The sequence below is a fragment of the Mus pahari genome, chromosome 3 (genome assembly GCF_900095145.1).
Source record: "Mus pahari chromosome 3, PAHARI_EIJ_v1.1, whole genome shotgun sequence".
Taxonomy (NCBI): Eukaryota; Metazoa; Chordata; class Mammalia; order Rodentia; family Muridae; genus Mus; species Mus pahari.
The window spans coordinates 110,508,402-110,520,030 of record NC_034592.1 but is presented as its reverse complement, the minus strand read 5'-3'; the positions used below and the strand labels follow the sequence as shown (position 1 = coordinate 110,520,030).

Genomic DNA, 11,629 nt, shown 5'->3' with positions numbered 1-11,629 from the left:
TGTGCCACCATGCCCGGCACAAATTTTAAGATTTTAAACACTGTCTTCCTATCTGTAGCTAGGACATACACGTGTTTCTGATACAAGAAAGCTAGGCAGACCTCAAACTTGTGACTGGACCTCCCCCTCACTTCCAAGGGCTAGAATCACAGATGCTTGGCAACTTTTTAAATAAATATTTTCCCCTGGAGAGTTTTTGAGTAGCTTCTAGCTCTTGTTCTTTGTGCTCTCATTTTAAAGTTATTTTTGAAGGTTTACAGAAATATAGTTCTTATTATCAGTCAGGTATACTGATATTTTAACATTATCCCCATCTTAAGTTGTTCATTGATTTTTGCCCATTTCAGTATCATAATCTATGATTAGTGTCCGCTGCTGCTTTTGGGTTTTGTTGGTTTTTGAGGCAGGGTTTCTCTGTGTAAGCATGGTTGTCCAGGTATTCACTCTGTAGACCAGGCTGACCTCGAACTCAGATTTGCCTGCATCTGCCTCCCAAGTGCTGGGATTAAAGGCATACATCACCTCCACTGGGCAGATTTTGTGTCTTTTCTTGCTTTACAATGACAATAACTAAATGTTACAGGTTGTTAGATCACACTGTGAACCCTGAGATTGTGTTATTTACTGGGGAAAAAAAAATCTGCTTCTAGTGGTGTGCCTCACCCTTAGCACACACCTTCCATTCCTATGGCCGGAACATAGACATGCCCTTAGAAGGAAGCACCCATGTTTGAAAGTGATGTCTGCTTGAGTAGAAGACAAAGTGGCAAATCAGAGAAAGATATAACAGAATAGGACATGCCCAACTCTCATGAGAAGAGAGAAGAAAGGGAAGCCACTTAGAAGAGAGCGGTGCACACACAGAGAAGGAGAAAGGGGGGAAGCGGGAGGCAGTTTTACTGGAAGAGAGTTTTACAGAGACGGGTTGAACAGATTGGTTGTTCTCTGAGAATAAGGAGCCTGAAGATTAGAATAGATTGTGAAGGTTAGTATGAGGCCAAACAGAGCAATTCAGTCAGAGGCTGAGAGGGGAGCCAGATTGAATCAGTCAGCTTGGAACAGACAGCTGAGTTGAACCAGCCCCCAGCAGTTCAGAAAGAATTAGAAAGGGTGAGCTTATTCAGCAGCAAGTCTCAGAAGCTGAAAACATTCTAGGCCTAGTTTAGATTGTTCTGAGCTTCCAGGACTTGGGACTAGGTTAGCAGACTGAGGCAGTAAGCTTTGAAGATGACAATTACATCGGGAGGATAAAAAGGTACTTTTACAGCTAAGACCTCCATTTCAACACTGAATAGATGGATAATAGTGGGAAAACTTCTTTTTAAATTTTTTTTAAGATTTATTTTTTTAATATATGTAAGTACACTGTAGCTGTCTTCAGACACACCAGAAGAGGGCGTCAGATCTCATTACAGATGGTTGTGAGCCACCATATGGTTGCTGGGATTTGAACTCAGGACCTTTGGAAAAGCAGTCGGTGCTCTTAACCGCTGAGCCATCTCTCCAGCCCCCAATAGTGGGAAAACTTATCTTGGTCATAAGGTTTAATATTTTGTCATTAAAAATTATTTCTACTCTAAGTTTTGATAGATGTGCATTATCTGGGTTATTTCTCTTTGCTAAGAGGTTTTAGTCTTTAGTGGGTAATAAGCCTTTTCAAATATATTTCCAAACTCAATTGTGATGAGTCATTGTGACCCAACCCACCTCCTCTCCTTGCCTCTTCACCATCCCTTACATCCTTACCCTCGAACTTCATCATTCCCTAGGTTAAATCACTTACCTCTCCCATGGGAGTCAGGGACACTCCGGCTGCAGTTATACAGCCTGCAGACCCGGGTGATATCTGAGGTGCTCAGGTTCCATCGCTGGCCAATGTGAACACTGGAGGTCCAGAGTGGTATGATGGTGGGCTGCCCACGCCAGCTGAAAGCAAACCTGGAACCCAGGGGTGGGGCCTGTGTTAGATCGCAGCAGGGGGGCTGGCTAGGAGAGTAGTGCAAGGGTATGGGGATTGGGGGGCAAGGGGATAGGGGGCAAAGGGGAGGGAGGGTCAAAGAGCAGGAGGAAGGGGCAGCTAGGGCAAGGAAGGGGCGACTAGGGCAAGGAAGGGGGCAGGAGGCGAAAGGCACGGGAAAGGAGGGGTATGGGGGAAGGGAGGGTCCTCACCTCCCATAATGCATCACAGATGAGTAGTCATAGGGAACTAACATATTGGTACTCCGTGACTTGATGAAGTTGATTTCAAAGCCTTAAAGCACAGACACACACACACACACATACACACACCTTTGTAGATATATAGCAAGAAGACAGGCAGGGAAGACCAGGCAAGGAAAGGGAAATGGGGTGACTTCTGAGAATCCATAACCTACGAGTGGAAGAGTCTGGCTCCCCTGGCTGAACCTTTTTTAGTTAACCCCGTTTTCTATACACCTTTGCTACCCTACTCTACTTGACCCTGAAGTAATCCAGACCTGTACCAGGGGTGCCTCGTGGCCATGCGCACGACCATAACCTCCCACAAGCTCGCTCTGGCTCTTCCTCCTTCCTCCTCACTTTGCACGACACTAAACTTTGCAAACCTGCAGCATCCACAAAGCTGTGGCTGTGGATGCTGTGCCTTAGACTCTGGTACCCCATCTACTCTACTCCTTGAGCTACTTCCAAAGATGTGCTGTCCTCTCCATCCAGAATTCTGGTGCCTGACCCCTTGGTGCCCAGGCCATCTTCATCTTCCCATCTTAGATCACAGAGCTGTAGATCTGCATCCCAGCAGCCCCGTCACCCTGGTTGCCCAGAATGCCCTCTTTCCCCTCCAGGCCAGTGAGGAAGGGAAGGTTGCTACCTACACTCAGGGCTGCTGGTCCCTCTACCCACCCATCAGACTCAGCAGGCTGGGTCCACACTACTCTTCCCCAAAGTCATCAGAGCCTCTTTAATTGGAGTCCCACAGAATATCAATTTTTTCTCTTCAAAGCCCCTTTAATATTAAATGTAATTTTGGATAGGCAATATATTCCCCCAACTCAAAAACCAAGTTATCTAGCTGGACACAGTGCTATACACACCAATAATCTCAGCACTTGGGAGACAGAGGCAGGAGGATTTCTGCGATTTCAAGGCCAGCCTAGTCTGCATAGTGAGTTCCAGGACATCTACTGCTACACAGTGAGACCTCGTCTCAAGAAAGCAAGATAATGGGCTAGAGAGATGGCTCAGCAATTAAGAGCACCGACTGCTCTTCTAGAGGTCCTGAGTTCAATTCCCAGCAACCATATGGTGGCTCACAACCATCTGTAATGGGATCTGATGCCCTCTTCTAGTGTGTCTGAAGACAGCTACAGTGTACTCATATAAATAAATAAATCTCTTTTTAAAAAAAGAAAGAAAGAAAAGAAAGAAAACAAGATAACCAAGTATCTAGTGTGCACACTGCTCCGAGTGCAAGCCCCAGTGCTGTGGAAATACGACACACATATATTAAAGATAATATACACCAATATTAAAGATAGTAGTGAGTCTCTGCTTTTCTGAATTTCTACCTCTCAATCCTTACAGAATGACTGTGATTAGGTTTATGCCTCAGCAGAGTTTACGCACACTAGTGCCAACAGATCTCACTTTTCGTGTTTTCCCCATTAGGAAAGCTGAGCATTTTTGTTGGTACTGGGCTGGAAACCCAGTTACAAACCAGACAAATGCTGTACCCCTTTGCTTTGTCCCTAGCCCTAGGTGGGTAGTGGTTTTGAGCCAATCTGATCGTTAGAAAACACTAATTAACCTCAAGAGCTGCTCAATTTATGCTTTTACCTTAATTAATTCTCCCTTTTAAATGGGCATGTTTAATTTATTTGTTCTTTAATTTTATGGATATAAGTATTGACAACCTCTACATATCCCCTGCTGAATCTACCCTTAGCCAGAGACTATTGATTTTAAAATGGTGTTTTACAATTAAAGACAGGGTCTGTGTAGCCGAGGCTTCACACCCGGGACCCCAGCCTCCAGAGTGCTGGGGCTACGTCATTTTAACTTCCTTCCCTTTCTTTTGAAAATCCCTGCAATCCCTTCAAACCCCAGAACTAAAAGGGTTTGTCCCACGTGAGAGCAGTTTGGTGGCTGGTCAGTTATTGCCTTCTGCTCGGTCATGATCAGGATGTCTGCACCGTATTTTTCAAATCTAGTATCTCACGGCCTGTCATCGGATGAGTGCTTACAAGCAAGCACCCAGGAGCACTTGGAAAGATCATGGTCACCCCCAGCCCTACCCCCAACAATCCTGTCCTTTGGTCATGCTCTACCTAGTTACCTCAAAGCACGGTCTCTGAGGTAAGTTTCGCACTTTTCATCTGGCCAACCCCAGAGCATCAGAAGAAGCGCCTCTGGTGGGGCAGGAAACCTCAGCCCCCTCTGCACCCCCAGACACTGTGGATCCTGTCCCTTCACAAGCACCCCTCTTGCCCAAGGCTGAGCCCTGAGCCCTACATATAGGCTTACACTGCACTCTGTTCCCTGCACTGTGCCTAGAACGCTGCTCCCCTTTGGCATCAGGGCTCCTCCTCCTGTCAGCCTTTGCTCTGCCACTTCCAGGGTATTCTCTGAGCCATCTGTCCACTGATGTCCATCTTGTGCACCTCAGCCTTTCAGCGCTGCCCCTTCCCTGATCCATGCATCCGAGCTGCCCTCTGAATTTCTGTCTTGGCTCAGTGTTTCCAACTGACACATATCACCTGCCCCAATAGCATCTGCAGTGTGGGGGACAGCCGAGTCAGTGGGCCAAGAGTCAAAGGACACTGCCAACCTCACATCAGATGACTGACAATGGCAGAGGGAGGGGAGACACAAAGCCAATAATTGATGTCCTTTTTTGGAGTATAGCTATGGAGGCCCAGAGCAACAGCCACTGAGGACCACTCTCAAATACCAGAGGGGCACGAATCCCACTTGCCTTGTGAAAAGGGGACAGTGTGAGGAGGTGAGCCAACTCCTCAACTCCAGCCCTGGCCTGAGGCCTGTGTCCCTCAGGGTCCTCTGGGCCCAGCCTAGACAGCTGACTTACCGGGGAGGATCTCGTTCCAGTTGACTTGGATGTAGCGGTCCCGATCTGCCCGAGAATGCTCATGCCAGAAGCCGAGCACGTGCATGAGCTCATGTAGGACAATGCCCCGGCCCTTCTGGAGACAAGTGGGTGCCAGGGACACCACCTGCATCCCTCCACTGCGTCCCACACCAGAGAAACACCTGTAAGACCATTGAGAGTGAGCTGACATGGAGGAGAGCTGGCTGGGGTTACTGGCTGGTTTTGTGTCACCTTGACACAAGCTGGAGTTATCACAGAGAAAGGAACCTCCCTTGAAGAAGTGCCTCCATGAGATCCAGCTGTAAGGCATTTTCTCAAATTAGTGATCAAGGGGGGAGGGCCCAGCCCATTGTGGGTGGTGTCATCCCTGGGCTGGTAGTCTTGGGTTCTATAAGAAAGCAAGCTGAACAAGCCAGGGGGAGCAAGCCAGTAAGTAACATCCCTCCATGGCTTCTGCATCAGCTCCTGCTTCCTAACCTGCTTGAATTCCAGTCCTGACTTCCTTTGGTGATAAACAGCAATGTGGAAGTGTAAGCTGAATAAACCCTTTCCTCCCCAACTTGCTTCTTGGTCATGATGTTTGTGCAGGAATAGAAACGCTGACTAAGACTCTGGGCATCAGGACAGATACTGCTTGTGCTCTGGGAGCTGGGATGGACCAGTGCAGACTGCCCATCTTCATCCCAGACTCTACTCCCAGACTTTCTGTCCCATCTCCCAAGTCCCTTGACTGCTTGGCCTGTAAAGAAGCCTCAGCACAACCCAAGCTACCAAAAGGTGGCACCAGACACTCATGTGCAATAGAAGCAGGTCATTACATGAGCAGACCTGTGTCCTAAGCCTGAGTCACAGCTTTCGTCCGCAGGTCATTATATGAGCAGACCTGTGTCATAAGCCCGAGTCACAGCTTTTGTCCACACCACATCAGGCCCTAATGAAGGTATGACATAGGTATGACTACCCCATCTAAGAAGGCAGAAGAGGTTAAATTAGGGAACTCATCTAGATTCAAAGTGGCACACGAGTGACAGAACCAGGACCCAACGTTTGCTCAGATTCATACCACAAGACCTCCGGAGGTGAGGGTTTTGTAGAGGAAGGTCCTGTGCCCAATGGCCATCCCTTACCTTTGGTCCAGAAGGTCCGGGTCATGGATGAACCATTCAGGGTAGACTGGGGTTGAACCCAAGAAAACAGGCCCAGAAATAAGCTTAGATTTGTGCACACTAAGGGATAAACAGAGTGAGCATGCACATGCACACAAACACGCACACATGCACACACACACACCACCCCCATCCATTAGGAGCACTCACCCCGCCATAGGGAGGATGGAAACAAAGTCTCTCTGACCATGGTAGGCAACAAACCGGATGCATGTGAAACGTTCAAACTCAGCAAAGGCCTCCATAATGACCCGGCGGCTGGGTTCATCTGGGAAAAACACACCACGGCTGACCCCCTGCGGAGGTCCCATAGCTCTTGAGGAGCTTTGAGTCCACATGGGGCCCGAGACCAGGACATTAAGCTCACCTCCCAACACAGTATTCAGAGAGGACAAAGCTGAAGAGGAAGTCTGAGTTGCAGAAGGACCCTAGCTGTGCGACTACGTGATCAGAGGGGACGAGAGTTCCATCAGCTCCTCCAGGATTTCAGTACCCGCTTCCCTGCCACAGCTCAGGATGCCCTGGGGATAGGAGCTCTGCACAGCACTATTGGTGTAAGAGAGGGGACATGGCTCTGCAGAAGGAGATGCCCGATGCATAGATGCTGCAGGGGTCCTGATGTACAGGGAAGACCCACCTCTGCTCTCACTCACCATACTTGCTGGAAAGCAGGAAGGGGATCTCCACAATGCCACCAGCACCCTTGGGCCACTTATCACTGGTCACGGACAACAATCGGAAGGGGCTCTGAGGAGAGAGGGCAGCTCAGAGTTAAATGGAGGACACGGGCCTCCTAACCTGCCTAATTCTCCAGGGTGTCACGCCTAAGTCCGCCAGGACTCTAAAGATGTGAGCGGCTGGACACGGAGACCTTGGGAGTGAGGAAACCACTAGAAGGGAGATGAAGCATGGGAAGTGGATGGGCCAGCTGAGAACTCAGATGACAGAGCTCACAACATGTTCTATCAAGTAGATAAAAGCACCTAAGGTTAGTACTTAGGAGGTCTGGCTCAGGAGGACTCCGCCCTCCCATGCACCTCCATGAGCAGGGATATGGCAAAGCTTCCCCTAACATAAGAATGGGAAGGGTTACTGGGCAGTGGTGGTACATGTCTTTGATCCTAGCACTTGGGAGGCAGAGGCAGGCAGATTTCCGAGTTCGAGGCCAGCCTGGTCTACAGAGTGAGTTCCAGGACAGCCAGGACTATACAGAGAAACCCTGTCTCGAAAAGAGAAAGAAAAATGAATGTGAAGGGTCCTACATGGAGTGACAGTCTCACAGTGCTTCTCTGCTATCTCCCACTAACGGGAACTCTACAGTGTAGGCTTCGTGGCTACCAGAAGGCCCTGTCCCTCTGGCCATCAACATTTGATTCTGCTCTATGAGTTTCAAATGCCAGGCACCTGTGTTCACTTCTCCACTGGAAAACCTAAGCTCTCCAGCCTGTGGACTCCAGTGCAGCCTCAGGGGCCGTCAATCACCTCTGAACAAGCAGGACAGTCCTGCTTCCACTTCCACTGTCACATTCAGCAGCCCTCTGCCACCTACGATGGCACTACCTCTCCCAAACACTGTGTCTTCTCTCTGAAATAAGTCATTTCCATTCCTACCAGCCTCCCCCTTCCGACTCAGCCCTCCATCCCCAGGCAAGGTGGACTCTCCATGTTACCTCTTCTTCGGTTTCCCTAAGGGGGATCTTTTTTTTTTTTNAAGATATTTCAGTCTCTTTAAAATATACAGTTTCTTTCTTTTTTTTTTAAAGATTTATTTATTTATTTACTTATTTACAGTAAGTACACTGTAGCTGTCTTCAGACACTCCAGAAGAGGGCGCCAGATCTTGTTACGGATGGTTGTGAGCCACCATGTGGTTGCTGGGATTTGAACTCGGGACCTTTGGAAGAACAGTCGGGTGCTCTTACCTGCTGAGCCATCTCACCAGCCCCCCTAAGGGGGATCTTGACAGCCACCCAGGTCTCACACATGCACAAGTCAATCTGGGCTCATGTCTCTGTTTTTGTTTTTCTGGTTTTCGAGACAGGGTTTCTCTGTGTAGCCCTGGCTGTCCTGGAACTCGCTCTGTAGACCAGGAGGCTTCAAACTCAGATCTGCTTGCCTCTGCCTCCCAAGTGCTGGGATTAAAGGCATGTGCCACCAAGTCTCAAGCCTTGTGCTTCTTAAGCACTCTCTCTGGGCAAGGTGATAAGAGGAGTCACAGAGTTTGAATTTCCTCTTCCAGGGAGCCCTCTTGGGCAGACTAAGTAGTCATTTCAGCTGTCACCATTATCACATTCATGACCTTGAAAGTGGTACCTAACCAGCCATACAAACCAAAGATAAACACCCCACACACACAACTGTCAAGCACTCATGACAGCTAGAAGAGGGTTTTGAGCACTGTCACAGCCTTGAAGATGCTCACACCCCACGTGTGTACTCACTGGCCGGATAATGTCCCCTTCTACCAGGAAGCTGCTTTCTGGGGTCTCCTCTGAGATGAGCCCTGGAAGGAAAAGGAAGAAGGAGGGATGTGTGCGAGCTTGACCTCCAGAACACAAGCTGGGACGGACCCAGCAATGCCAGTGTCTATATCTTCTATTTGGAGACTAAACTTCTGTGAGCTTTGGGGAAGTACAGCAGCCCCTGCCGAGTCCCAGCCTGCAAATGTGTGTATGTGCGGTTCTCAGCCTGTTCTCATCCTTCCCCTGGCTAAATGCAGTCCATGACTCCCTCAGCATGTGTGATCCAACCCCAACTCCAGGCCCCCTGCTCTCAGGATGCAGGCCCTTTTTCTATCCAGGCTCCCTCCAGCCCAAGCCACACTTCCCAGAACATGTCCTGGTCTCTCTCTCCTGCCTTACCTTCCCCCCATCCACCACCTAATTCCTATTATCCATAATCTGAACCCTTGAGGTAGCTAGGAGCTGAAATTACAAATCACAACCACAGAAGGGAGTTGAGGACGGTGAATACTTCTTGTCTCAGTCTGCTTTGGCTTCTCATCTTCCTGTCAGGGAGCCTCCTGCAGCTGATCGCTGGGAAGAGAAATCTTGGGACCCATGAGGCAGTGAAGGAAGCCACAGAAGGCTTGAGAGGAAAACAGGAGCACTGCCAGATCCCCATCATAACTTCTGACTACGGACGGCGGCACAGACTAGACCCACCCTCTTCTGAGTCCTCTGATGTAGGAGAGGTCACCTCAGGATTATCTGATCAGGTTGCATCCTGAAATCTAAAAGGCCGCTCTCCAGGATCTGGTACCGTTGTGTGGTCTTAGCTCTCAGAGCCGTCATTCACAGCAGCTGCAGGGTTTATGAACAAGACATCAGCTAGGCAGGGACAGCTGTTAGCAACTACCGTGAGCCTGAGCATGGGAAAGTCTTCTCTGTGACTGAGAGTGAGTGCCAGGGAAGCCATATGACTGACCAAGGACTGGTGTCCTTCTGAGCTTCTAACCAGAGAAGGGAACAGTAGTCACCACCTACCCTAAGGCAAGGTTACCTCTGTTCTGCCAACATTTCAGCCCATGACGGCTCCACGATCTGAATTCATTTTCATTGCCACCAACTTCAGCCCAATGTGTCTGTGTTCCTCATGTCCGAGATCCCCAGACAGAGATGCCCTGAGCCATAGACTTCTTTGTTCCTTAATAACTCACACCACCTGGCTAGGTCACGCTTACACACTGCTACTCACAGAGTGACTGACACGTTCTCAAATATCTACTGATGATTTTTGCTCAAGTCCCAAGCTGAGAGTACACCTGTGCACTTATCAGATCACTTTAAAGACATTTACAGTACCTCATATAAAAAATAATAACCAGCAAAAGAATACAGAAAAACAGACTTAAGCATTTCCTTATGAAACTTGATTTCCCTGCATGCATGGGGACATTTCCTCTCAATCTTTCTGCATGTCCACATTCCGCATGGCTTTTGGAGTATGGCCCCATGCTCTCACCTTGGTTAATTGCGGGGATGTCCTTGTCCTGAGATACCCGGCTTCCCTCAGGAGTGAAGCCTTCTGGGACACTGGTACTGCAGACTCCTGAACATCTGGATGCTGATGGTGCTCCCATGCTCAAACCTGGCTCCGGAAGACAAGTGCGGACATATAGATGCCCCCAGGGCTCCACTGTGAGCCGGGACGGCACAGAGGACAAGTGCAGACATATAGATGCCCCCAGGGCTCCATTGTGAGTCGGGACAGCAGGCAGCAAAACCCAACCCCTTCCAGGAGAGGCCACCCAGGACGCATTCCTGAAGCCTGCCTGGCTGTCTCCCTTGTCACACCTGGTGACGAGGCCTAGATGCCTTCAATGAAGGAGGTCCCTTTAAGGGACTAACACTTGACTCAAAAAGGCTAGGGCAGCCAACATGAGGCAGAAAAGAGGCACAGTGGACTTTAAATCTTGAGGCAGCACCAGAATCAAGGCTGGCCTCAGACCCTATTCTTGAACATTTCTCTCCACTTAGGCTGAGTCAGCCAGGCTAGAACAGAGCCTCTACCTTAAAACAAGTAGGTATACAGTATGACACTTGGCAATCTACTGTTAGGTGGTCCTTCTCTGCTCCTACAAGTACCAGGAGGCCTCCTCCTTGGTCCCCAGGGGCTCACTCATAGACACAACCCTGCAGCCCCATGTTGGAGCTGTGGAACTCAGTTAAGATTATCTTAAGCCGCAGCCACAGCCTCTGGTCTCTTCCCAATGTCCCAGAGACTGGAGACAGCTTACCCAGCAAGGAGAACATAGTTAACATCCAAGGCCACAGGTTTCCCATGATATCCATGGTGGGTCCTCACTGCTCTCCTGCAAGCAACACACAGATCGGTGGCAGGGAAGGGCCTCCTCAGCTCAGGGGCTCTACCACCCGCCCCCTTTAATAGGGGTTTCTCCAGCCCACACCTGCAGCCTCCCAACCACCTCCACCTGGAGTTCCTCCCAGCAACTATCACCTGAAGACCTGCCCAGTCTTACCTGAGGACCCTACCCGTCCCCAGCCTGAGCCTTCTGGACCATAGTCCCACCCATTTGGCTGGTGGGTAAAAGTGGACAGGGCACACGAAACAAATCCTTAGGATACCCTTGAGCAGTGTAGCTTCCCTGAGATTTCCCCTCCTTCCACCAGAGGGCAGAGAAGCATTGCAGCCTCGTGTAGTTCATGAGCTGGACTGAGATCCAGTCACTAAAAGGGGGGTTTCCTTTTCCTGCCCCACCCACTACCGGAGGGTTCAGACCCAGAAAATCTGCTGGGAAACTCAAGGCACCTCTCCCTATGTGGTCACCATAACCGTATAATCTCGCCCCTCGCCCCTCGCCCCTCGCCCCTCGCCCCTCGCCCCTCGCCCCTCGCCCCTCGCCCCTCGCCCCTCGCCC

General features: G+C 49.7%; 1 protein-coding gene across 4 annotated transcripts in view; it reads right to left on the bottom strand.

Annotated features, from left to right (window-relative positions):
- Window positions 1–11,629, bottom strand: part of Astl (astacin like metalloendopeptidase) — a 19,270-nt gene that overhangs the window by 5,557 nt on the left and 2,084 nt on the right. The window contains exons 1-8 of one of the 4 annotated variants that reach the window (XM_021194227.1): window positions 10,988–11,102; window positions 10,213–10,338; window positions 8,691–8,752; window positions 6,903–6,996; window positions 6,400–6,517; window positions 5,063–5,244; window positions 2,170–2,251; window positions 1,784–1,938 (exon numbers count right to left, since the gene is read on the bottom strand). In XM_021194227.1, the coding sequence (XP_021049886.1) occupies window positions 1,784–1,938; window positions 2,170–2,251; window positions 5,063–5,244; window positions 6,400–6,517; window positions 6,903–6,996; window positions 8,691–8,752; window positions 10,213–10,338; window positions 10,988–11,042 (874 nt within the window). In that variant the 5' untranslated portion in view covers window positions 11,043–11,102. Of the gene's footprint in view, window positions 1–1,783; window positions 1,939–2,169; window positions 2,252–5,062; window positions 5,245–6,399; window positions 6,546–6,902; window positions 6,997–8,690; window positions 8,753–10,212; window positions 10,339–10,980; window positions 11,103–11,629 lie in introns of those variants that run through there. The other 3 variants (XM_021194228.1, XM_021194229.1, XM_021194230.2) reach the window with 3 other exon arrangements.